Source organism: Myotis lucifugus, unplaced genomic scaffold, assembly GCF_000147115.1.
Source record: "Myotis lucifugus unplaced genomic scaffold, Myoluc2.0 scaffold_63, whole genome shotgun sequence".
In the NCBI taxonomy this organism is placed as follows: Eukaryota; Metazoa; Chordata; class Mammalia; order Chiroptera; family Vespertilionidae; genus Myotis; species Myotis lucifugus.
The window spans coordinates 593,066-620,973 of NW_005871111.1; the positions used below are offsets into that span (position 1 = coordinate 593,066).

The 27,908-nt window shown below is 41.5% G+C and overlaps 1 protein-coding gene across 11 annotated transcripts in view; it reads left to right on the forward strand.

Annotated features, from left to right (window-relative positions):
- NFIA (nuclear factor I A) overlaps positions 1-27,908 on the forward strand; it is a 369,193-nt gene that overhangs the window by 64,773 nt on the left and 276,512 nt on the right. For 8 of the 11 annotated variants that reach the window (XM_023754653.1, XM_023754654.1, XM_023754649.1 and 5 more), the window contains exon 3: positions 8,901-8,975. The exons of the other annotated variants lie outside the window; for them this stretch is intronic. In XM_023754653.1, coding sequence (XP_023610421.1) covers positions 8,901-8,975 — 75 coding nt within the window. The remainder of the gene's footprint in view (positions 1-8,900; positions 8,976-27,908) is intronic. 11 annotated transcript variants of the gene reach the window in all.

A 27,908-nucleotide genomic window follows, 5' to 3' on the forward strand; every position in this document is an offset into this window, starting at 1 on the left:
CCCATGAACAACGATAACAAAAACTCCCCCAACAAACCCCAAAGTGTCTGAAGCACTGGCTTTCTTCTCAAAGAGCCAATCGAATCCTCTTCTGTTGGCTCAAGAGCTATCGGCAGTATTGAACAATTAGACTAGAGGGAAGGGCTGTGAACAGTTGTTCCCTAAAGGCTTTGGAAATTCACAAAGGCCATATTAGTAAGAAGAGGAGGGAGGGAGATGAGGAGAATGGGGGCTGGGAGGAACAATTCAGAAGTGGAGAGGGTGATTGGAGGGGTTTGTTTCCCAGATAGTTTTCAAAGAAAAGAGATTTGTGTAGTTTGCTGTGGGGCTGAGAACACAGTGCAAGACCAGTGATGTTCTTTTTATAAATCCAACAAATACTTTCTCTGGCATATTCCTTTTAGGCTAACAAAGTATCTTCCTTTCCTTTTTCATGGACATTAATAGCAAGAGCTTATGGCCTTTCTGCTTCCCTGAGGCTCAGGATTGGGTGGAGAGAAGGATATACATAAGAGGGGAAATTGACATTTTGCAGATTTTTCTTGAATTTTGTCACAGACAAGAGAAAACTATCCAATGCGTAGGGAAGGCTCGGGTTTTCATTTTAGTTGGGGGGAGAGAGGGAGGTGATTGTTTTCTTTCTTTCAAGGGGCTGATGTAGGAGGTCAGAGTCTTAGAGAAGAAGCCAGGGGAAGGGAGAAAAGAAAGAATTAGATTTATGACCTTCTAGATCCCAGCTTTTATGTCGTGTGTGTTACCATTCCCAATACTGGAAGTTCATGACACCCCGAGAAACCACCGTGGAACTCAGAGCAGTGATCTGCATGCAGAGGTGGAATTAGACAGCCCAGCGATGGCTTTGATTCAGAGACACACACAGTCCTATCCTGGATCCGGAGTGCTGCTTCCCTTTTAGTTTGTCCTCTAGGCACAGAATCCAGTGTTTCAGGGACTGATGAGGCAGACCACCCAAGGCTGCTCATGCTATCCCAAGGGTGGTGGATGATGGTGCTTACAGATGAGTCTTTTCAACAATGGGGCTGTTCCATTATTTGTTCTGCAGTCAGTCCCCCCCCCCCCCACACTCAGAACATGGAAACCTTTGCATCTGTCGCCAAACAATACTACACTGATAGGTGTTTCTCAGAGAGCTCCATCCTGGTCCCATAACCCCGAGCTAATAATTGAAGATCTTTAAAAATGTATGTATCTTCCATTTTTATTCCATATGGCCCCTTAGGTAGCATGACCCAATGTGACCATTAAATGACCCTGCTTACACTTGGATTACTCAGTACAAAGCAAATTTATGGTTGTTTATTCTCTCCTCCTATCAGCTATTAGTGCCTAATCATATGGTCTATCGATCATGAGATTAATCGCCTGCTCAAAGAGGCAGCAGGTCTTGTGGAATGCTGCACTGCGCCAGACTGAACTTCAACCTTTTCTACAAACTGGAGGAGTCAAAAGCATCTTTCACTGCCTGAAGTCCTGGGTCCCAGGCCTCCTGAACCCCAGGAGGTAAATCCCTGCTTTTTCAAACGGTGTGCTTTGCACTTCTCTTCCTTATGTCAAACTTCACCTCATTGATTCAGGCAGGCACTTGCAAATACAATCCTTGCAAGGCATCCTATAAACAATGATCTAAACTGAAAATACGAGGGCTTTCTTAGACAAAGCCCCGTAGTGCTGCCATCATTAAAGGTCTGTCAGAATTTCTATTACAAAGTCTCATTTTGGGAGATTTAGTTCTTTTGGGCTTAGGCTTTCCAAGAGTATCATGATCTGAGCCTCCCAACCCCCCCCCCTTTTTTGAGGAATGTGTTTATTTAAAGATGGAAATAATAAAGTCCAGACACATTATGGCCCAGTAGCACATGTCTACAAAGACGGAACACTTTAAATTTGAGCAGCGCACCCCCTGAACTGGCTTCTCTTCACCTCTGTGTCCTCATGGAAGTTATGAGAGCAGAGAATCAGTGTAGGATCCTTGCTGTATGGTAATGTTTGTCTCCTGGTCTGTGTATCCCACTGGAAGGAGAGTGAGGGTAGGGATCTTAAGTCATTTGTCTTGGATGCCCTGCTTTTACCAGGCGGCCTCACCCAGCATAAGCACAGGGTTAGGGTAAAGGATGGGAATCGGGAAGCTTCCTGGCTGGTCCTGCCGTGGTTGTTGAAGGTGGGCAGTGATTCCAGGCAGTGAATGTAGACAAGTCACTTTCCTTCTCTAAAAACAGATCTGGTCAGTGAACCGAGTGGGCTGGCTGGTCAGTCGTTGTTCTCTGAGTTGAATGCTGCCAGCACAGTGTTTCCAAACATTGGAATCTGAACACCCTTAGGTGGAATCTGGACTGTCAAGTTTGCCACAGTCCCCACCGTTTCCTGTGACGTCATGTTGCATCAGCGGCCTGCTTCAGGCATCTGCCCGTATGGCCTGTGCTTACTATTCTTTGTCATTATATGTTTATAACATGATCTTTTGCTTTGTTGTTATGGTGAGGGTCTGAGATTTAGGTTAGCTGGGGATGCTTTTGACTGTAATTTTAATTCTAACTTCCAATTATCAATAAAAACCTTAACTATTATTTTTTTTATTTCATATTTAGAAAGCCTTTGTCTTCTAGACAAACTGCATTGGTTAATAACTAATTTACTTTCCCATTTTTAAAGCAAACAGACAGAAATGGGCCATCAGCAGTGAGAATATGTTGTAGTTTCTGTGTAAGCGGTCAGTTGAGGTTTTAGCAGGCCTGTGCAGTTGTTTCATGGACAAGTGTATAGTTTTAGTTGAAGTTTTAATATTCTAAACATAGCTCCAAGGTCTTCCTGCTTTTTAGACATGTGATGTCCCAAGGACTGTAGGTGAGTGCTCAGTTTATTTTTTTAGGAGTTGCTCTCCTCAAAGCTTCCAGTAAAGGGTTGGTCTACATCAGTGATGGCGAACCTTTTGAGCTCGGCGTGTCAGCATTTTGAAAAACCCTAACTTAACTCTGGTGCCGTGTCACATATAGAAATTTTTTGATATTTGCAACCATAGTAAAACAAAGATTTATATTTTTGATATTTATTTTATATATTTAAATGCCATTTAACAAAGAAAAATCAACCAAAAAAATGAGTTCGCGTGTCACCTCTGACACGTGTGTCATAGGTTCGCCATCACTGGTCTACATATATAGTCCACATCTTTTTTTCCCCTCTTTATTTTATTTTTTCCTATCACCATTTATTCCCCATAACCTCCTCCATTCCCCCGACCCCTCCACCCATAATCACTGCACTGTTGTCCATGTCCATGAGTTCGTTCTGCAGTCCATGTCTTTTATTTATTTACTAGAGGCCCATTGCACGAATTCGTGCATGGGTGGCGTCCCTTGGGGTGGCCTGCGGAGATTTGGCCCCAGCTTTTGCCCCCAGCCTCGCAGCTCCAGCTCGCACCCCCAGCCTCACAGCCCTGTAGCCCCATCTGGCACCCCAGCTTGGCCTGGTGCTGCCCCCTCACTGCTCCACCATCCCGCCTGCAGAGCGATCGATCGGGGCTGGGACCCCCGCCTGGCTCCCTCAGCGCCTGGGAGCCTGGTGGTAGCCCCCCCCACCCCCTCTGGCCGCCGCCAGTCACCATCTGCGGGGTGATCAGCGGGGCAATCTGGCCCCCACTCGCACCTGCCTTAGCCTGGCGCTGCCAGCTTACCTGCTCTACCATGCTGCTGCAGTCCCACTCTTGTGAGGCCCATCAGGGCTGGCAGCACCTCTAGTGCCACCCACTGCCTGCGCTGTGTCGCTGACGCCCACCATGTTCCGCGCCGCCCCCTGGTGGTCAGCACATGTCACAGACAGTGGTCTAACTCTTGGTCTCCCAGTCGGGACAATTTGCATATTAGGCTTTTATTAGGATATTCATTGACTTCAGAGAGGATGGGAGAGGGAGAGAGAGACAGAAACATCAATGATGAGAGAGGATCACTGCTCAGCTGCCTCCTGAATACCTCCAACTGGGGACCAAGCCTGCAACCTGGGCATGTGCCCTTGACAGGAATCGAACCCTACCCTTCAATCCTCAGGCCGATGCTCTGTCCACTGAGCAAAACCAGCTAGGGCCAGTCCACGTCTATTAAATTGTCTCCTTATTGGACAGTTTAGGAAAGGAAGTCTCTATAAAACTTGGCATTTACATTCTATGAGAGGAAAGAAACTACCTAATATAAGTTTACCTCTAGGCCCTTGCTACATTTTTTCACCTTAATCAAGAGTATTTTGACCGGCCAGAGTGATGGTTGGTTGAGTGTCATCCCATGCACTGAAGGTTTGCCAGTTTGATTCCTGGTTAGGGCACAGGCCTGGGTTGCAGGTTCAATCCCTGGTCAACGCACATCCTCTCTCTCTCTCTCTCTCTCTCTCCCCCCCCCCCCCTCTCCCTCTCTCTCCCTCCCTCTTTCTCCCTCTCTCTCCCTTTTTCTCCCTTCCTCTCTGTAAGCATGCCCTTGGGTGTGGATTAAAAGAGTATTTTAAAGGCTTGTTAAAAGGAGTGGGAGACAATTTGACACTTGACTCCCAAGCTAAGAAGAATACTTTAAAAAACACACCTCAATTCAGGCTGTTGGTGAATATTGTAGATTGATAATTTAAAAACAAATATTTAAATAGAACAAATTTAAGCTCTGTAGCAGTGATTTTCAACTGGCGTGCTGCAAGAATTTTTAAAACATGCACTATCTGATGATTGAGTCAGGGGCACTGACCTCTTTTTCCTTAGATTGTCAAATAAAGAAGTGACAACAGCCAGCACAACAATAGCCATCTGGTATGAATGAATCAAAATTATGCCTTTTTTGGGTCAGATTGGCAAAAAATACAGTTTTTGGTGTGCTGCAGAATTTTCGTGATTAGTTTATGTGTGCCATGAGATGAAAAAGGTTGGAAATCGCTGATGTATAGCAGAGAAGTAGGCTACATGTAAGCCAGTCTTGAGGCCTGATCTTTGGTGTTTCAAGTAGTCAACATCAAGTGAGAGTAAAGGGCTTTGAAGACAGCACTGGGTTTAACCAGATTACAACATGGATCCAATTAACAACAACAAGAAGCAGCAGTGTCTGCATTGTGGCTAAGAGTTTAGGCCCTGGGGTTCCACTAATTTGGGTTTATTTCTGCCTTGTTTCCTTAATCAATCCTCACCTTCAAAAGGGTGCTTAAATCTCCATAAGCCTCAGTTTCCTCACTTATAAAATGGGGATAATAATAGCTCGTTGTGAGGAATAAATGAGAGTAAGTCACACAAAGGATTTATCATGTTGGTCACAGAATAAACAAACACTAATTGTCATTATTAGCTAGGACATAGTGGAAATATAGTTCTGAGCTTTGAATTTAAAGATATTCGTTCGTAAGTGTGTCCATGCATGTTGGGTCACCTACTTACATTTCCAGGAAGTTGTATGTTTCACCAGTCCAAAGGTGCTTTTAGTTTTTTAGGAAACAAAATATTGTTCAACTTTAAAAATCTGAAGTTGAAATCTCTTTTACATTTCCTTTCCCCTCCAGCTCAATCCAAGTTAAAGTTTCATTGCAAAAGTTTCATGGACTCTTATTAGCATTAATTATTATGTGTGTGCTGGTGGTAGTCCCATAGTGAGTACATTAAGAATTAAAACCTTGAGAAAACTTTAAACCCTCATGGGCTCAAAGAGCTGGAAGGGGCCTAAGAGATCATCACCTCTAAGCCCCATTTTACAGATAAGGAACGTGCTTATTACAAGGTAAAATAATGGCTTTTTAATTTGCATTCTCGCTGGAATCTGCACTCATTTGCCATCTTGTGATTATGTTCTTATTGTGGGACTTGTGTGTATTTATTAGAGACCATTGAGATGTAGCATTGGGCATTACTTTTGTGGTAAAGGCACGGGGGCAGTAATCATTATTAATGGATTCCATTATTTGGGAGAGCATTTTACTGACTGTAGAGAATTCATTGCATTGATCTATTGTGCCACATTTGTATTATACCAGGTAGTTTAAAATGATATTCTCTAAACTGTTAGGCTGAAAAATTGTCCAATCTTGGCAGTTATCCCATCAGTAAGACCTTCCTTTGACTACTGAAAATACATAGTTCTGTTGAAAGAAACCTTTTGACTGGTCCCCAGTGCCCTGAATGTGTTTAAATCCCTCACTACTGAAATAGGAGGATTACTACTGCTATCATTGTTCTAAAACAAACTTCCTTTTGGACGATAACAGCAGCGGTAAATCAGATGTTGAAGAAAGTACCAGCTTAACTTCAGTTTGCTTTAAAAGGGTTTCCTCTTTAATTGACAAGTGTCATGTATAATAGAGCATGGCAACTCGCATGGAAAACCGTGCGGCCGGACTTCCCGCTGGGGTTGGAGTTCTTAATGAACACGCGAGTGAATACACGGTGGCAAAAAATTAAAGCCCCCCAGCTGCGGAGCCTTCATTCTGTTCACCGCGGCCGGTGGGTGATCGGCACCAGCCACGCCGGTGACCGGAGACCTGGGCTGGTCACGTGGCTGTTCTGTAGCTGTGAGCTGGGGTGACTGTGTGCTTGCCTGTGACATTGCGAATAATAGCACAGATTGGAATGTCCTATCCAAGGAGGAAACAAGCAAACATTATTTTTATTTTTAAATGCAAAGACAAGAAGCTGTTTGCAGCAAACACAATCTCTTCACAGAGTGGCCATTTCCTTGCTCTGGACCACTCGCCAGCGTTCCTAAGTTTCCTTACTTTAGTTCCCCTTCCCTTCACTCTCCAGAGGAGAACAGACTGAGTTTTTTTCAGAGGTGATGTTTACAGCAGTTGAACACACTCGAATAAGCACTTAGAATAACATCAATAGAGGAAGGGAAAAAAAGGGTGTATTATTATCAAATTAAGTAATGGATGGGCAGTGATATTTTATTTATTAGCGCTCGTCTGAGTACCGCTGGAAACAGTGTGTTGGTTCTGAAGTGCACAGATTAGAGAGGAATGTCGAGTTTGGAAACGTGGCAGCCTGCAGCACTGTGTATGGTTTAAATTAAACCTTTTTTTGGAAAGCAGAATAGCTCTAGGCCACATTTAAGGGGAAAGCTACAGCAGAGTGAGCTGGCTGTGGTTTTTCTTTTACTCTGTAACCGGCCCACTTTCCCTTGTTTTAACACAGAAAAAAGACTTTGGACTCTTTCAGACCAACCACATAGCTTCTCTGCTGACCACAAAAAGGAAGCTTGGCGTAGAAGCCATGGGATTAATACCCACTGTCTCTTAACCCAACAGAGTGTGAAAACTTTTATAAGAGATTTCTCTGGGCAGACTGACACTGTGGTTGGACTTTAAACATTTTAAATCAAGAACAACTCTGAATTGCATTATGCCACAGTGCTCTGTAAACTGTTATGTGCAATCCCACTGTTAAAAGTTGTTTACACGGATCCCCAGGTTTCAGAGGGATAAACCACTAACAGCTTTGTGTATCTTGATAAAGAAATGCAAGGAGAATTAAAGGTATGCCCATGCCAAATTATCTCAGCGTAGGTAGCTCACAGTCAATCAGATTTTATTGTTCTTAGGCAAATGGAGGCAATTGGCTCTTGGCAGAAAAGCCCTTTCATATTTGAAAATAATAAGATTAAGATTGTGGATTCTATTAATCACTTGATCAGCTTTATTAATTCAACACATTGTTTTTAAACTAGAAAGAAACATTTTAATAGAGGGGGGAATCTTTCTAAAGTAATTTTTATGTTACAAATTTTGTGTTATTTAATATGCTGACCTACTAAGGTGTTATAATTGGTTGTTTCTGTGTTGTGGGCATTAATTTTTTTTTTTGAGAGGGAGGGAGAGAGAGGGGGGGGAGAGAGACATTGATTTGTTGTTCCACTTATTATGCATTCATTGGTTGATTCTTATTTTTTAAATCTGAAATGTTCTTTATAGATTTAAAAGCATTAAAAATTTAATGGGCCCTGAGCATTAATTTTATTTTATTTATTATTTTTTAATATATTTTTATTGATTTCAGAGAGGAAGGGAGAAGGAGAGAGAGTTAGAAACATCGATGAGACACAGTGATCAGCTGCCTCCTGCACGCCCACTACTGGGGATCGAGCCCACAACTCAGGCTTGTGCCCTGATTGGTTACCGAACCCAGGACCTCTTGGTCCATGGGACAATGCTCAGTCCACTGAGCCACACCAGCTGGGTCTGAGCATTAATTTTAACGATTGGAATCTTACTACCCTGATTAATCATGTGTTTTCACAAAGCAACTCTGAAATTAGCAGAAATTATATTTATCTATTAAATACCTGGGATTGACATATTGTAAAAGAAATCACTTGAATTTACATTTTGCAATGCTGAAGTAAGGAGCTTTGCACAGGTGCACCGTATCAGCATTCTGCTTTCTGTTCAACACAGACTCTCAATCAAAAGAACGGATTTGAAAAGTTGAAGGAAAAACCTGCATACATGTTTCAAAATTGTGGTCTGACAGCAACCACTGAGTTCATTCTTGGTTGACTGTATGTCGCGAGAGGGGTTTACTTGCCGTCATTATAGAAATTGGTCTGCGTAACACTTCCTGTGTGTGAAGAAATGCAGTTGTCATCTTGCCTAGACCTTTAAAAGAGAATTTAAATACTTCCAGTTGTGAGGAGCCTTGCATTTATTGTGGTTATTTTCCCCGGTGTCTTAGGAGCAGCTGTTTTGTGCTTTCTTGAACTTAATAGTTCAGGAAGAATGTGGGAAAGAAATGGTGTACTTTCTGGGTAAAGTATTTTAGCCACCTTGGAGTAGTTGCATTGCATCTTGATCTTTTTTCATCTCGGTAGAATTATACTGTAACTAATTGAATCCATTGATCACTGTCTTGTTTTTTTTTTCCATCTTCTTCTCAGAGGATTCATTTCATAGGGGTCTATACATCAGTCAAGAAAATGACTACAGAGGAATTACCAACACTCGTAAGAAAGGTAATTTAACCTAGTTTAATGTTTTTTTAAGGGCAACACTGTGAGTGTCCTTTACCTGGTGAGAGTTAACTTCTTACTTAGGCTGTGTTGGAAAACTAATCAAAATATGACACTGACCAGGACTTTCAGCGAGGGAGAGAAGAGAGGGGAGAAAAAGCATCCGTCTTGGAATTGGATGGCCTGGATTCTAGGCCTAGCTAAACCAATGCTCTCCAAACTTTATTGTGCATATGAATCGGCTGGGGATATTGTAAGCTGCAGATTTGGATGCAGTTGGGTCTGTGGTATGTCTGAGATTTTGCGTTTCTGAAAAGCTTTCTGGAATGTCTGTGCTGAAGCACCTCAGACCACGCCCATCCATTTTAGCACTTAACTAACTTTGTGGCTTTGGATATACTATTTAACAACTCTGCATCTCAATTTCCTAATCTCCCAAATAGGGATGCTAATCTTTGCTCTGTCTACCTCGTCAGGGATAATATAGAGTCAAATGAGCTAATGTAGATGAAATTTTCAAAGGCTACGTAAGTATAAGACAACAAAGATCTTTGTTTATAGATAAAGACATTCTTTGAATACCTTTCATCGAATCCTCGTGAGCTGTTCTGTGATGGGAAGCGCCCTGAACTGTGAGACAGGAGAGAGGGACTGGAATCGGTACTTCTTTCACCCACTCTGTGCCTTGGGCCCAGTCACTTCACCCTTTTGGTTTTCCTTGTCTCATCTGTGAAATAAAGGCTTGACCGGGATTAGAGGATCTCAAAAGTGTGGTCGCCAGCCCAGCAGCAGCAGCATCGCTTGGAACTTGGCTGCATTTCTCTGCCCTTCCCGACCTCCTGAGCCAGAAATTCTGGGGCTGGGGCCCAGCAACCTGTTTTTAACACGTGCTTCAGGTTGTTCGGATACACGCTAAACTCTGAGAACCACTCTGAAGTGTCATCCAACTTTGAAACGGGATACTTCAGCACTGTCTTTATAGGGTTAGCCACAGGGATGCTTTCGGTGCAATCTAGAGAAACTCCCTTTCTCGTAGGAAGAGTTGGGAGTTGATGTGCTCCAAGGGTGTTCACAGAGCATGTAGAAAGGAGGAATGATCCCCTGGGGGTTTAAGCCTTACCTCCCTGGAAGTTAGAACCGATGATAACCGCATTGACCCACACCTTTCTGGCTTATCCCAGCTTTGTAGGCAGCTTTAGTGGCCCGTGGAAGCTGATGGAGACAGAACGTGTAGCCTGAGGAGGTTCTCTTCCATTCTCCCCTCTGCTCCCCTGGTAGCTGGCATCATGACACAGCCCCATCTAACATTTTCAGACATTTCAAGCACTGGCACAAAGATCACCAGTCTATTTGCATAAGGTAGGTTGGTGAGAGATGAGAACTGAGAAAGTCAAATTCGTGTTTTCCTTAAAGTTATTTACGGTTAGACTCCACATACCTGCGCTCTTGTTTTCTGTTTGTACAGTTGGGAAAATACCTTAACACTAGAAGGAAAGCACAACCATCCTCCAGTTATTTATTTATAAATAAGTAAAGGTAATATTACCTACCTAATACTTTTTTCTGGATTAAGTGGCATAGTATTTGTAAAGCACCCCGTGCACTGCCTAGCCTCTCATAGTATCTCAGTAAATGATAGCTAAGATCATCCAAAGTAGATTTTATCAAGTTCGAGCACTAAAGTTCATGATCTTTATATTCAAAAGAGACCCTCAAGGAAGCTTACCAACTTCTATACAAGTCTGATTTTTCATTCCAGAGCAGCAAATAAGCTCTAGTGGACAGCTGCTTGAGTCTAGATAGAAAGTGGACACAACAAGAGGTGTTAGCTGGCAAGCTGAATGGTGAGAGAAGACATGGAGACACTTGAAAGTAGAGCAGATATGAGGTCGAGATGGATAGTAATTTGAGACCCTCCCCCCAATATACACACACACGCACACACGTATGTATATGTATGTATATGTGCAATATAAAAACGTATATACAGTGCATATGTGTGCATACATGTATATATGTGTACATACATAAATACATACAGATACACATATACATGTCAGTACATGCATTTTAACAAATATATGCATATTTATTTATATATACACACACATGCACAAGCACACACACATGTCCTGTATACTAATATTCCTAAATTTTTGGGGGTATTTACTGTGATGGAACACTTTTGTGTAACTCATGTTCTTAATGATACCTTTGGAAAAAGATCAAGTTATGTTTTAGCGTATAAGAATATTGGTTTCACGTTATAGAAGATTGCTCTTCAAAATGAGTTAGTGTGGAAAACAAAGTCACCCTTAAAGTGATAAATATAAGCTTTGCAAATTCATATAATTATGGAATATCTGCAATTCTGAATGATCTTATAGATCATCTTATCCAGTGGTTTCAGATTTTCTTTAAACAGGGATCTTTTCAGAGTCTAATGCATGTGGAAGATATATGTGTGTGTGTGTATGTGTAATATATACATATACACACACACACACATATCTATCTATATCTATATATCTATATCTATATCTATATCTATCTATCTATCTATCTATCTATATCGAAAAAGTGTGGGGGTACTGGATCTCTGTTAGCGTTGGCCCTTCTGTTCTTTCTTCCAGAGGCAGCTGAGTTGGAATCGATCCCTAGGGCAAGGAATCACCTGGAAGCTTGTTATATGCAGAGTATGATCCTGAAGGTCTGGGGTGGGGCCTGAGACTCTGCATTTTTAATTATTTTTTTAACTTTTTTTCGTCACCACTCCGCATTTTTAATAAACTCTTGAGGTGTTAAACATATACTGATTATGGTTTGAGCAGCAAGGCCCTGGGGAATCGGTGCAGATAGTTTCTAAAACTTGGACGGGCCAACCTCTTCATTTTACCAATGTGAGAGGGAGGCCTTGAACATTATAAACGATTGGCTAAGCCTCTGCTGTTCTGTATTATGCCTGAGAGGAGTGGCTGTGTTGTGGCCCTTCTGGCTGAATGAAGTAACCCAGTCCCAGGGTCTCATTGGCACCTAGGGCCTTGCATAAACTTAGTTATCATCATAGATGATGCCAGGAATTTGTTCCCTTCCAGCCCACTCTCTGCCCCATGGAAAAACAGTGTTTTGAATCAGACTCCATTTAGGGTGGAACATTCTCATTACCCAGCAAGGGCCAAGGCCGGTAGCTGTGGTGTCTGCTGCCACAGCAGAATGGATACGCAGTTCTCAGCACCTCCAACATAATCCATAAAACTCTTTCAACCTCTTTTTTTTTTTTGCATGATGTCTAGTGTTTGCAAATGGAAAATGGCTGAGAAAAAACAGAGTGAAAGTTTATATAAAATATTTATACCTTAAAGATCTTTTTATCTTGTGTCATTCAAGAGATAGAGAAGTGAAAAATGTATTGGGAGTACATTATCAAGAGTACATTATAAATTTAAATCTCAGATTGAATAATACCAGCTGCTAATGTGTGGAGCTTTGGAAATGAGTCACTTTTGAATCTTGAGAATTTACTGTACCAGGTCAGTTACACTTAAGAAGGAAGTGCCTTTTGAAAAAAAAAAAATCCTATACCGGAATCAGGCCTTATACTAATGGGTATTAAAAATCAAATATTTGACATAATTGTCATGTTAGAATATAGTTACATAGGAATGAGAAATTTTACAGAATGTTTCTCAAAAACATCAGATATTTTAGTCTTTTCTTTGGGAAGCAGTATAACCTATGGTTAATAGTATATGTCTTAGAGTAAGAAAGACTTATATTCAGAGTTTCTGTTCACTGCTTGTTGACTCTGTGATTTCTAATCAGTTACTTTCTCAGAGACTTACTTTCATTATTTAAAAAAATAAAAGTATCCCGGCCAGTGTTGCTCAGTGGTTGAGCGTGACCTATGAACCAGGAGGTTATGATTTGATTCCTGGACAGGGCACATGCCTGGGTTGCAGACTCAATCCCCAGTAGGGGGCATGCAAGAGGCAGCTGATTAATGATTTTTCTCTCAGCATTGATGTTTCTATCTCTCCCTCTCCCTTTCTCTCTGAAATCAATAAAAATATATTTTTTAAAGATAAAGTAGTATTATCTACCTAATACTTTTATTTCTGGATTAAGTAGCATAGTATTTGTAAAGCACCTCATACACTGCTGAGCCTCTCATAATATCATCACCATCATATTATCTTTAGCCCTAACCAGTATTATGTAGCCCTGTAGTGATATGGTGTCTTTCTCCTCTCTGTGTAGGTGTGTAAACCAAAATCTTATGTGCCTGTTGAAAAAGTTAGCAGTCAGCAAAAGAACATATATTTTCATAACTGAGACCTTGACTGTCTAAGCCAGATACCTCGATTCTAGGAAGCAAAAAAATACATATTTTATTGGTTATAAAGGTCATTTGTTTTTATAGTGCATAGTATATATTTTTGTAGGCTGAATACAAGGATCTCACATTCAGATGCTTATGGCAGGAGGAGGGGTAACTAAAGGAGTGAAGTAGGCAGTGAACAGGGAGAGCCCAAGCCCCATCTGAAAGTCAGTGAGTCCCATGGAAAGGCCCCTTAGTTCTAGTCAATTGGTATTGGGTGTTGTGTGAAACCTGGGCCCAGTGTCCTGGTTTCTTTCTTCCTTTTATTTTTTAAAAAGAATCGGGGCCTCCATATTTTCATATGCATTAATAAATGTCTTAAATAATGGCAGCTGTATCTTGAGAATGCTGTTGGCTGCAAAAAACAAAAAGCAATGGTTTAAACAAAGATTTCTTTTTCTTGCATAACTGTTAAGTCCAGAGGTAGTAACTAGTGTTGGCTTGTTTGCTCACTCATACCAACAAGCATCCAGGCACTTTTCATTTTTCTGCCCTGACACTTTATTTGTTGACTTATTTTTTCATAATTCTCATCATGTTATGGTGGCCATCTGTATGTTCAAGACAGAGGATGGGTGATATGGGTCATGCTAGCCTAATTTGTTCCATTTATCAGGAAACACTTCATGAGAAACTACATAGGTGACATCTTCTTATAATTCACTGGTTAAAACTGGATCACTCACTGCAAGGAAGTGGGGGGAAATGAGTGTCTAGCTTGCCAGGCCCTGTAGTGGGCAGTGATGAGGAGGCTGTGAATGGCTGTGGCATTTGCCAGGGAGCATGCCTGCCACAGTAGCCAATTCAGCAGGAAACCCAGATGCAGGGCCTGGAGATCCTGAACCTTCCAATATGTATCGAAAGTCTCCAGGTTTGGTCATTATAAAATAAGTATCATTTGGGGGAAGGCCAGTGCTTTCTTTTTTAATCAAATATTTTTGCATTATACCAGGGGTATACATTGCTAACAGGGAGCAAACTATTGAGGGAACATTACATGAATTTATTTAATTCTTGGTAAAGTTTATTTAGAGTTTTAGCAGAGAAGTTAGAAAAGAACATACCAATTAATGTTATTCCTGTATTACAACCTTACAATAAAATATCTAAATTATCCCATACATATTTCTTTCTTTTTTAAACTTATGGATAAACTTCATTTTCCTTTAATTGTTTTTATTTTAAAATAAATATTTATTCTAGAAATCATTGTCATCTGATTTATGACAACCTTTATTGGACAGAAATCTTTCCTGTCTTTTTATTTATCAGTACATTTAACTCTAACACTGGGAAACTTTTCCAAAATGCTTTACACAAGCTGACGTTTAAGCTGATTAAAAGAATGCTTATATGAAAGAATGTTTTATATACATATGGTTATAATTGAAATGCTACCAAACCAGGTATATATTTAGTTTCTTAAACTCCAGAATTCTGGAAGTTTAAAGAACTCTTTTTTTAAAAAAAATATATTTCATTGATGTTTTTACAGAGAGGAAGAGAGAGGGATAGAGAGTTAGAAACATTGATGAGAGAGAAACATCGATCAGCTGCTTCCTGCACACCTCCTACTGGGGATGTGCCCACAACCAAGGTACATGCCCTTGACCAGAATCGAACCTGGGACCCTTCAGTCCGCAGACCGACGCTCTATCCACTGAGCCAAACCGGTTAGGGCTAAAGAACTCTTAATCATAGGTAAGTATGTACTAGAGGAAAGCCTTTAGTACATTTAGTCTATTTGACTCCAGCCAGTCGATTCACCTATAATATTTTTGCTTATACCTTTTACAGCTTATTGCTGAGCTAGCAGTTCTTTAATGTCCTTGGCAAATTCAGGAAGCCACCATGTGTATATAAATTAAGAGAAAATATTTCTGCCTGATCCTGATCATTTTTTCTCAGGGCTATAAGTTTGGGTTTTTATGATCTTGATGTTCAAAAAAACAAACAAACCCAAAATGAAAAAGCCAAACCAAACCAACTAGATACTCTAGGTATCTAGTACGGGAAGGTGTTGGAGAGTTTAGGGATGATAAATGGGTCACCTACCAATACCTAGAAGCATAGAAACCTTTACAACATTTATGTAATTCTAACATATAATTATTTTGTCAGGCCCAGCAAGTTAGTGGAAACTCTAATAACATTAGGATAATTAAGTATTCCAGTAACTATCAGCTATAACATAACAGGCAAAACTGATTTTTATTTTATTATTTTTATTTTTTTAAATTTTATTTTATTGTTTAAAGTATTACAGATAGTAGTACATATGGCTCCAGCAAAACTGATTTTTATTAGGGAAACTATGCCGAGACAATTGTAGAATTATTTAAGGGGGAGGAATATTAGTTTACTACCCTAAACACTCTATTTAGGATTGAAAATGAAAATACTGTCCAGATGCAATATCAAAATCTACTTTAGAGTGGAGTTGTAATAACAGATTACTTTAGAGACAAGGGAAAGGATAGGGAACTTATTTGTATGGGAAAATATCATGTGTTTTCATATACCTGTCATGTGAGAGATACTGTGCCAGATGCACTAAACTTGCTCTCTTTAATCCTCATACTAATCCTATAAATTGGGTATCGTCACCCTGTTTGCTCGATGGAGACACCAAGGCTCTTAGTACGTCTGGTGGCTTGCCTCAGTTTTGGAACACAGCTCTATGTCCCATACTGATTCTCTTTCCCTATATCAGAAGATCCACACAGTCTGGGTGGGTGAGAAGAAAAATAGCAGATGGGTGTACATGTAGGTAAAGGTTTGATAATGCACTTAGCATTGAAATAGTCCAAACTGCCATGGCGTTTGGACTCTCTGCTAGTTACAACTCATGTAAGAAGCTGGGAGTCACTGTATGGGCTGACTATATCCTAAAGTCAGTTAATCCAAGAATATTTGCTGAGCACTTACTTTGTGTTGGGACGGAAAGAAAATGTTCTTGTACTTGAAGATTGTACATCTTTTCCCATGTGACTTTTCTAACATTGCTGTAGTGGGAAAAGTCCCTGTAAACTTCTTTAAGCAATGCCTCAATCTGTTTAGGGAAAGGGGAGATAAATGAACTCTTGTTTAGGATTCTGTGCTGATCTGGGGTGTATTTTGGAAATGAAGACAGAAGTTAGAATAAGTTTACTTTTCTCGAAAGGAGGCCTTTTCTTGGTGGAGTCATTATGCCATTATTTCCTAGCTATTAAAATTTGCCATCTCGATGCTTGGTTATTCACATTGGAATGAAATATTTATTAAGGTCATATCAGTGTTGCGTACAAAGGGAGCCACGGAGTGATTTTTATGCCTTGCTTTTTGGGAGCAAGTGTTTCTGCTGGGTTGCATCAATGTCTGTAGATTTTATTGATTATAATTAAGTCAGTCTGCATTGTCTCTAAGAATTTACATGGGTTTAAAAATCAATTCTTCGTGTATTCATTTGAAGTAGTTTGAAAAAGGATCTGAGGAGAAAGGACAAATCTGCAACTATTAATCCTGTTGTTATTTCTGTGAGCCAGAAATGGTGTTATTTTCCATGAAAACATCTGCAGGTTTTAGGTGCTGTGATCCTTTTAGTTTTCTTTGCGTTTCATTTCCTTTACCTCTAATCTTGCAAAAGCGTGTCATAGCTTATCCTTATCTTCAGTAGATTTCTGGGTGTGCCTGGAAAACCCCCTAGCTCAAATCCAAAAGGTTACTTAAATTCTCATATTGGATGCTCTTCACATACACAGATATTGATGTAAACTTAATAAGATTAGGAAGATTTCATGCCAAGTTGATACTTTGCATTTACCTGGTGGATCAAAGGATGATGGGAGGGCTAATGGGTCTGGGCTTTGGTTGGTGGTTGGGGGGAACCTTCTCTGGACTTTACGAAGAGATTCCTGTGTTACCTTATGTACACGTCTAAGCCAAGTTTGGCAAGTGCATTTATATTAAAAGTGGAGGCATCAACTATCACACAAGCTGGTGGCATTAACTCACACTGATCTATGTAATAGTGCCAATACCAATGGCAAAACCTTTAATAATTAGTGCTTTCATGGAAGTAAAAAAAATTATTTATATTTACATTGTTTTCCTACAGAAACTGAGTTTAGGTACATCTGCTTCTGCTTGAGAGGCCTGTCCCTGTGTGTGCATGCATATTATAGGTGTATGTTGAGAGATATAGTTGAAAAGATACTCGTTTTTGACATGAAAAATGCTAAAGCAAATTGCTCTTTAGTTTTTTAATGGGGAAGATTAAATAAAAATAAAAGAGCATTATTTATACCATGAACTCAAACAGATATACAGCTAGTGAGCCTTTAAGTAACAGTTTTAGTTACCCAGACTGGTGATATGGGGAGATTATGGACACTAACATTTCCTGTGACCAGGATTCTTGAAGATATTCAATAAAAATTTTTCCTGTTATAGTTCTTTAAAATAGCACTATATTTGGGATATCCTATGACTATTTCATGCCTCTGGATTGATGTTACATATGTCTTTCCAGGGGGTTGAAAATTAAGCCTTGGCTATAGCAGTCTTGGTATTTTCTATAAGCCGATAGCTTTTATTTAAAAATAGATCTTTATTGATTTCAGAGAGGAAGGGAGAGGGAGAGAGAGATAGAAATATCAATGATGAGAGAGAATCCTTGATCGGCTGCCTCCTGTATGCCCCACACTGGGGATTGAGCCCACAACCCAGGCATGTGCCCTGACAGGGAATCAAACTGTGACCTCCTGGTTCATAGGTCAATGCTCAACCACTGAGCCACACCAGTTGGGCCAGCCCATAGATTTGATCACATTTTTTTGAAAAGCTTAATTATGAATGGCTGTTAAATATTTTTCACTTACCCACTTATCAGCACTTTCTTCTTTCTTTCTCTTTCTTCCTTTCTTTCTTTCTTTCTTTCTTTCTTTCTTTCTTTCTTTCTTTCTTTCTTTCTTTCTTTCTTTCTTTCTTTCTTTCTTTCTTTTCTTTCTTTCTTTCTTTCTTTCTTTCTTTCTTTCTTTCTTTCTTTCTTTCTTTCTTTCTTTCTTTCACAGCAAGGCTTGCTTCCTTTGCTTAAAACAAATGGCAAACCTGTGAAACTTTTGCTCCTCGTATCAGGCCTCTGTGTGGGAAACCTAAATGAATAAAATAGCAACTTGTTCCTGTGAAACTTTTGCTCCTCGTATCAGGCCTCTGTGTGGGAAACCTAAATGAATAAAATAGCAACTTGTTCAACATAGCCCGCCTGGACTCTGTTGAAGGGGAGCTTTTATTTACAAAATTGAATTGATTCCTCCCTAAAGCAAAAAAATCATAATTGTCGAGAATCTTGAAAGCTTTTAGATAAATACTCTAAGTATCCCCCACCCCCCTCTGCAAGCTTAAAAAGCAACATAGACAGTCGGAAGCCTGTTTGTTCCCCATTTGTGTAACAAGTAGAGAATAGAAGATTCTAAATATTTATGCCCCACCCCACCCTGACACTCTTCTGTGTTCTGGTCAGATTGGTCTTTGCTGTTCGCCTCTCCCCACTCCCCCCACTGTGCTCTCTCCGTTGTCCCTCCAGGAATGCTCTTCTTTCTACCCTAACGTCTCTGTCCAGAGAAGGCCTGTCTGCCCTCATTCTGTGTTTTAGGTGTGGTCCCTCCTGAAGTCTTTCAGACTCTGCAACTGAATGTGGTTATTTTGGAAAGGGGTCCGCACTTTCCAATACAATTGCCTTACCTGCTTTGTGGTTGGACTCTGTATTATTCTTTTTTGCTGCCTGGTGTTTTACATATTTGTGTACTTAGACATGTTCAGTGGTCAATAGGCATTTACTAAATGGCTGTTTTTGCCAGACATTATGCTACTTACTGGGAAAATCAAAAGGTTTAGAACCTGGCCTGTGATATGAACAACATCTTGGTCTTTTCTCTCCCCAATGTGGCTCTCAATTCCCAATGGATAGGAACAGTCTTATGACTCTTTGTTATCCTCAGGAAAGCCTGGCTTCTTGCACAGAGTACCTGCTTAATAAATGAGTAGTTGACTAAACCAGTTTTCTTCTGATTGAATTTGAACAGCAAAGATTGGCTTTCCTCTCTGGGATTTGAAAAGTAGTGTAATATATGCTATTTGCCATTACACTGTGATACTTTTGTGGTATGTAAAGGAATATTTTCCCACTACTCCTGCCATGTACTCTTGGGGTACTTGCCATTTATCTTGGAAGGCATGGTAATAATTAGCATAGGTCAGGCAATCAGAATTTTATGGAGTGTCAGTAGGCGCTGTGTTGGCCTCCTTTGTCTGGCCCCATTCAGCTACCTTGGGGATCCTCATGCATAGACAACTGTCTGAATACAACTCCTGGACACCGTCAGCTGTGGCTTTCATCAGGTTCCCAAAGGCATCTATGACCCAGAAGAGGTTAAGTGAATGATTTAAGTTCACACTTGTCTCCCTGAAGGATCTAAAATGTAGGTGGCATTTGGACAGGTTCACAGCTGCTCAGATTCCCACAATTTCCTTTTACCTAGTTGGGGGGAGGAAGAATGCCTGTAAATGTGGGTATATTGTAAAACTTGAGATGACCGCCAAGAAGCTGTAGGGTTCCTGGGCAATTTATGGCCAAGACCTACATTATTCGGATAGGCCCAGAAACCCAGCTTGCTAGTAAATGGTCTTGGATCATAGCACTCGCTATTTTCCCTGTACTCCAGCCAATGCAGGGTTTTTGAACGTTCAGGACTGTAACCTAACCTGAACTCTTGCCTGGGAATACGCTCCCCCAGCCCTTCAGCCCCACTTTTCCCATCTAAATGACAAGGGTAATTATCAGTAACATTTTGAACTTTCCTGCAAAATAGTGTTCTTCACTGAGGATAGTAGGAAGTATTTCTTTACTTTGGAACTTTAGAAGATGGTCTGAGCTGAGCAGAAATTGTCATTGCCTTTTTAACGGCTGGACACTTATCACCAGTCTGTGCCAACATCAGTGATGGTGCACCGCAAAGGTGTTTGGTCTTGATAAGCTTCTAAAGAAGCAGACTTTGTCTCTGTGTGTGCTTTTAAATAGCTACTGGGCTCTGTTTGTGTGTGTGTGTGTGTGTGTGTGTGTGTGTGTGAGAGAGAGAGAGAGAGGGAGGGGAGGGGAGGGGAGGGGAGAGGAGAGGAGAGGAGAGGAGAGGAGAGGAGAGAGGAGGAGAGGAGAGGAGAGAGATATATTGAGATTCTTTCCTAAATAAAAAGGAAAGAAAGTTTATAGAAAATAATGCCTAAGTTGCTAACATAGTGTTTGCTTTTGCTCTGTGATGTGTGTGGGTGTATATATATGTGTGGGTGCGTATACATGTGTGTGTGTGTGTGCACGCACACACATGGGTGCTTGTGTTCATACTTAGTAAAAGGCCTTTGCATGCATACCAGATTGGCTACATCGCTTAGAAGATTCATTTACTTTCTCAATTTCTTGTATTACCAGTCTTTGATCAAATACTACTTATTATGTTCTCTAAAACTGTGACATAAAGGGGACTGGTGAAAAAATTTCTGAAATGCTAAATGTATTCCAGGCTAAAAGTATTACAATAGGATGATGTCGTTTAACCCATCTACTTGAAATAAGAAGCCAAGCAAATGGAAATGTGATATGTTTAAGAGGGCAATTCTTGGAAAAAATGTTTGATGTTCCGTCTAGTCTGACATTATTCATTGTATTTTTATTTTAAGCATGATTTGAAAATATTTTGGAAGTGCTGTAGTGCCATTTCTTCTCTGGTTGAGCCAAAGGATAATACCAGATAAATGCTGTCTGTAATGCAGGCTACACTGAATCATTAAAGCTCCCATCTTTGTTAAAACACTAAATATAGGATGTGGGAGGCGGAGGAATTTCTTATTTAGGAAAAAAATTTTGGTAGGTCTTCCTTAAAGCAATGAAGGGGATGCCCTGGTGGTCTAATTTTAGAGGAAATGAGAGAATCTGCCCTTTGCTGTGGCCACCATGCTCACAGTCCTGTGCTGGTGCAGGTGTGGATGTGACTCTGTGCTTTCGTTGGGGTAAGAGCCCTGGAATAGGATTATACTCTTGATTCTAAGACAATAGACCCTAGGAACTGAGAGCTGTAATGGAGACAGCAGCATTTGATGTGGAGAGGGATTTCCCATGCACCCCCTAGGGGTCCTCAGGGGTTAATACAAAGGGTGATTTCAAAGGATTTACCTTAGGAGCTTTGTCACTGAGTACAGAGAAAGGAATTTCTGTGATGATTCCAAACTTAGACTAAATGCTAGGGAAGAATCCAAGGACTCTAACCTCCAGGGGAGAAAAGCAGTAATTTATGGATCTCTCTAGAAATTATGGTTAGGTTCTTTTCCCTCTGAACCCAGTCTTCCTTGGTCATGTGACTGGAATTCAATTATCAGCACCATAAATAATCTTGTGAATGGAAGCAGTGTGTTTGGCAGTGAATTTCTGCTTTCTAAAGAGAAAGGAACCTTTAGGAGTTATTAGAAATAATGCTGTACTAGCCATGACTCTGAAGGCAAATGGTCACAGAGGTGCAGGACCGGGTCCCCGTAGACGGTGGGTTTTAGAAGAGTCAGATATGTGCTGGTGACGGATGGCATGGAGGTTGGATATGTTTTTTTAAAAAAATGCATATTTAAAGAAGGCTGTATTTAGAAGTTTATTTATAATTGGTTTTAGGATAAAGCCAGCCTGTTGATGCATAACAGAGTTGACTGGTTCCATTAGCATCCTTGAAATATTTAACAAGACGCTGAGTTTAGCATATGAGCTCTTTCAACCACTGTTGGAGACAAGGCAGTCCATGTTGGATAATTCTTGTTGTAAAACCAGCAGGCAGCCTCCCCGCCGCCCCCCACCTTGCCCCTTGTCCTGCGTTCTAGACTAGTGAAGGGCAGCTTTTTATAGTCAGAGGTCTGTATGCCTTTGAAAATAGTCCTTCTTCTAGTGATCTGCTGTTAGTGACAATTTATGTCCTGAAGATAGCAAAGAGTGCTGATTTAATTCATTTTACTACCAGTGTCCTTTCATGGGAGCAAGCAGGCTGGTAAATTGTTTCAGGAACCAGAACATTTTTCTTGGTTATTTATAACATAACATGATCATCCAGCTACACAGGGCTTCGTTCAGTTGAGAAAGTCTTTTGAATCCAAAAATAATAATCCTTTATATTTGTACAGTATTTGCAGTTTTATAAGGAACCCTTCATATCCATTCTCTCATTTGATTTTTCTGACAACTCCATAAGGTAGAGAGGGCAGGTATTGTTACTTCCAAATTACAGGTGAGGAACCCGAAACCTATGTGCTTGCAAGTCTTGTGCCCAGGGTTTCACAACCAGTAAGTGACTGGGACGTGAGCCCCCTAGATTTCATTCTGGCTCGAGGGCCAGTGCTCTTTCCACTGTTTGTTTTGATACCCTTGGAAGGTTCATTGCTCATCTAGGAAAGAAAAATTGGCAGCTCTTGCTGAGAAACATGGAAGTCTGCTGGGAGAGACAGATCCAAGAGAGTTGCACTGGTTACTAAATAAAGTGAGAAGAGACCAAGGGGGTCAAGGGGCTTGCCCTACTGCCTGAGGTCACTCACTGTGTGATCAGGAGCATGTCTCAACTTCTCCATGCCGGGGGTTTCTCCCCATTTGTCCAAAGATGAGAATCTCTAATCTGCCCTCACCAGCCTGCAGATCTGTGAAGAAGATGATGGAGAAGTGACTTTCATACATGTGGATAATGGAAAATGTCCCTTGGAAGGGACATTTTATACATGTGGACGGTGGTATCACAATGCATGTTTTTCGTGTTTGAGTTTCAGGTGTAAGGTGGAAAAGCTATCATTTTCCATTTGTAGGGGCTTCAAATCTACTCTCAAGGGAAGGCTAAGGGATTGCTTTACATGCCCTCAATCAATTCCTTACTTTTCCTAATTTCCCTTTATTTATTTCTCTCACCTCTCTGGGCAGGACTGTGAAGATATTCCCAAGCATTGCCTATGGGAGGTGAGGGTGTTCCAGGGAAGGAACATAAGACTTATAGTCAGATGGCTCAGTCCCTCCACATTCCAGCTGTGTGACCTTGGATAAGTGACTTCCCCTCTCTCAGTCCCAGTTTCTGTCTGTCCAGCAGGGATAAGGGTGATACCTAAGGGCCTTAAGTGAGATAATGGATGCATAGTGGCCTGGCAGGCACTCAAAACATTCTCAATAAATGCTATTCTGTGTTAGGGAAAAGTGAATAGGGATTGATGATCAGGGCAGAGCTGACGAAAGACATGGATGGAGAGAGGGAAAGCTTTAGGATTTGGCTATTTTTTTTCTATTTTAAACACTGTTTGTTATATTGTCTTTCAGCTTTCATTTTGCCTCTCATAATTTTTCCTCTCAGACATGTGGTGTCTTAAAGGAAAAAACAACTAGGAGGTGAGGGTGTTAGGCAGATGGGAGGTCCATGGCTGAATGTACTTACAGAAGCCCCACCCTGGGTCTGCGCCTAGTTTCAATGATTTTGAAATGTGTGGCTCTCAGCAGGCCAGGGGAGTTTGCGAAGCTGTTGGGGAGGCTTTACCCAGACACTGTTACCTGCTCCGAGAGTCACATGCACGCCTACACACACTCCACGAAGCAGATGAATTCTTTTGTTCTCCATCTGGTCTAAAAATGAAATGGACTTTTAATGGAATGGGTTGGGGAATTCCACACACCATCAGGACTCTGGAGCGAGGTCAGAGATAGAGTGCACCGTGGCTTTTAAAAGGATTTGTTATCCTTCGTTTCATCTGGCAGTGGGAGGGGAAATGAGGAAGCAGAAGTGAGTGAACGAAGCTGCTGTCATGTGGTACCAAACCAGTGAGTTACCAGGTATCTGCCGTTCGCATTGAAAACTGAGAAGAAGGGAGGGAGCGTATTTCTGCCTTTGCTCCCATGTGTTAGGAAGGGCACATTGGTTCGGTTCCATCTGAGAACCTTTGAGCGCCTCTGATATGCCAGGCACTGTGATACGTGCCCAGGGCACAAGGAAGGAAGACACAGATCTTGTTGTTGGGAAGGTTCATTTGAGCCACCTGTGATGAGCTGAAGTTATGTTTTGAATTGTAAGAGTTAGGATTTTTGGATGAACTTTTAAAAAAATATGTTTTTATTGATTTCAGAGAGGCAGAGAGAGGGAGAGATAGAAACATCAGTGATGAGAGAGAATTATTGATCAGCTGCCTCCTGCACACCCCACATTGGGGATCAAGCCCACAACCCCGGCATGTGTCCTGACCCGGAATTGAACCATGACCTCCTGGTTCATAGGTCAGCACTCAACCACTGAGCCACACTGGCTGGGCTTGGACGAACTTTTGATAGGGCATTGATAAGAAGTGATTTGTTCTTTTGATTTGTATTTTATAGGGTCAAGTTATTCCAATCTTCTATACCATATATATACTGTTTAAGATTATATATACATTATCTATAATAATAAAAGCATAATATGCTAATTAGATCTGATGTCCTTCCGGATGTCCTCCTGAATGAAGCCTGGGTCCCGGGTGCCAGAGGGAAGCTGGTGCCGGCAGCTGGGGGAAGGAAGGCCTACTCTTGCACGAATTTCGTGCATTGGGCCTCTAGTATATATATAATCTTAATCAGTATTTAGTGAATTTGTGATGACAGTCATAATAATAACCCTGATTTTTAAAAAGTACTATCTGTATTACACCACTTACCTAGTGATATTATGTGCATTAGCTCATTTAATTCTTACAACTCCCTGTTGTTATCAGTATTTTAAAGACAAGAAAATTGAAGCATGGAGAAGTTAACCCTATGGCATGATCCTCAGGTATGTTCTGAATCATTAAAGAAGGTTATGTTATATCTAGTTAGTGTTTATAGGAAGAATGGCTCTATCCTCTGTGTATGTGGTTTGGACAACCATTTATTATATACAAGACTCTCTGATTTTAGGCTAGTCAGACTCCACTTTCCATAATCCCTTCCTCAAATGTAAGCCATCCTGAAAAAAGAGGAGCTTTAATGAGCCATCTCTCTTATTGGTTCTGTAAGACCTTGACATTTGCAAACTTTGTTTTTTTTAATCTTTTGTCCCACACAGTAGCCACTCTTGCAAATCAACCTTGGGAAGTTAGCATTCTTAATGAAGATCTATAGGAGACTTTCTCCTTAGACAGTAAATCAGCTCTTCCAGGGCACCATCCATCTCTTCCTTCGAGCGCATGAATTGGTATATGGCACCTTACAACAGCTCATTTATCTTACGTGGGTCCCTGGTTATTCCCTCTGCCCACTTCCCCCAGATTGCCAGAGATCGAGGCAGAAGTGCAGTAGCTCATGGCTTTGTGGTTTGAAAGTTGCCAAGGTCAGCCAAGGTGCCTGTGGCATTGACTTACAGAGAGCTGGTACAGAGTATCACCAATAACTTGTAGGTGATATCAGCCACACCAGCGAAGGGGTTAGTTTGCTAAAGCTTTCGAATTACGCTTGGTTAATTAAAGGTGGCTAGAAGATAGAGCAATAGGAGAAAAAGTTTGTTACCTTATATCCTACCTTTAGAGATTTTTTTTTCCTGGTTAGCATTCGTCCAAATCATATTGGTGTCTTTTGGCCTTACAGTTAATTCTATAATAGTGATAATGATGCACTTTTGTGCTATATAGCTAGGCTATATGCTAGTTGCTTTTACAAATGCCCTATTTTATCCTCACAATCCTACCCTGGGGTAGGAGCCATCCTCCTTATTTCATATGTGGGGAGCTGATCACCATGGAGGCTAAATAACCTGCTGAAAATAAACAAACAGAAGCCGGGTTCAAAATCAAGTGTCCTCAACATTTGCTTCTCTGACCATCTTCTGGCAAGGCCATAGCTTTGCTGGAATCACCCACTGTTGGAAGGATGGTGCCAACTGTACATATCATTCTGGTAAGAAATTGATCGATGCAGAATAGTAGTATGAGGTTATGGTTAGCGGTGGACCCAAAGGCCATGATTACTTTGTTACTGGCACGAATACTTGTTTTATTGTTGGGGTTTCCTCGCAAGCAGGCCCGGAAACTAAGGTTTGGGAGGTGATCCCAGGGAGTATGGGGAGGAAAAATGTCCAGTAAAGGGCATCTTAGAGAGCACATTATTGCTGTGACCAACTGGGGCTCATTCCCTCTGGGTACTCCCCGGGAGGTAGAACATCATCATAATTATTTCACCGAGAGCCAACTCTTGTCCTCTGTGCTTGAGGGTGGCTCGTGTGCACATGAATTCTGCACTTCCAGTCTGCCCCACTCTGCCCTGTGGACAGAGAAAGCCCTGAGGCAGAAAGACTCAGTTGTTTGTGTTTGAGACTGGAAAGCATGTCTGCCCCAGCTGTAGGCCACCTCCAGGGTGGGGTGAACAGCATAGGGGGAGGGCCCCGGTAGTTTCTGCTGCATTTGCTTTTGAAGTCAACACTACTAGTGCTGACAAAGATGCATCCATACTGGGGCCTCTCACTGGGAAGTTGACAGCCTTGCACATGCAAAGCAAGAGAGCAGGGGCAGCAGTGAGGCTAGGTTTAGTTTTAGGGGAGGAACAGAGGAATGGGAGTCAGGCCATCTCACACTTGGGCCCCAGTTCTGCCATTTCTTAGGTGTGTGTTGGGCGAGTCAATGTCTCTGAACCTCAGTGTTTGCATCTATAAACTGGACACAGCTGCCTTCCAGGGTTCATCAAAGCCTTTGTAAAGTATGAAGCAACATGCAGCCTCTGTGTTGTTGCCTTTGGGCTGCTGATTGAGGCATCCGACGGAGTGTTAGGTGCGAGTGGAACGTAGAGGGCAGCTGTTTGCTTCATGGGAAACTCCTGGGGAGCCCCATGCTAACTCCTCAGGAAGCCTGACCTCAAGTCTCCTGCAAGTCGAGGGGCAGTGAATTCAAACCCCGGCCGGGCCTCTCCTTCTCAGTGTGGTTCCTCACCAACTGAATTGGTAGTCCTGGTTCTGCACCAGGGAGAGGGTGCATTTCCAGTAACTCTGTGGAGTGCAGATTTATTTTTATAGTGAAAGTTGATTTGGATATGCAACCCCATAGATCAAGTCCTGGTTCTTCTAAAGGTCCTTTGGCCTGTAGAGATGTCAGATAAGCTTTTGTCTTCTCATTCACAGTGTGGTTGCTGGCCAAAGGCTGACTTCCACAGGTGGCTGATATTCAGTGAATCAGGACTCTCTCCATATGTGAACTTGGCTCTAGTGTAGCCAAGACCTGCACGGAGAGCTGGAAGTGCCTTTCGGTATCCACCCTTCAGTATGCCCTGGCTCCTCAGGATTCACGCCAGGGAGAGGGCAGATGCCCCTTACTCTACTCTCGCGGTGCCCAGGACTGCCGTGCCCGCCCCCCCCTCACCTAGTCAGCCCCTGGCTTGAACTCCATCACTCAAGAGGGAACATTAAAAAACCCACACCTCTGACTCATGCTTTGATTTTGCGGCCTAAAGAGGCAAAGACGCCGTAAGGAGCTTTTAGGGGCCATCACCATGGAGCCTCTTTATTGCCTAGCAAGAGCCTTAAATGATAATG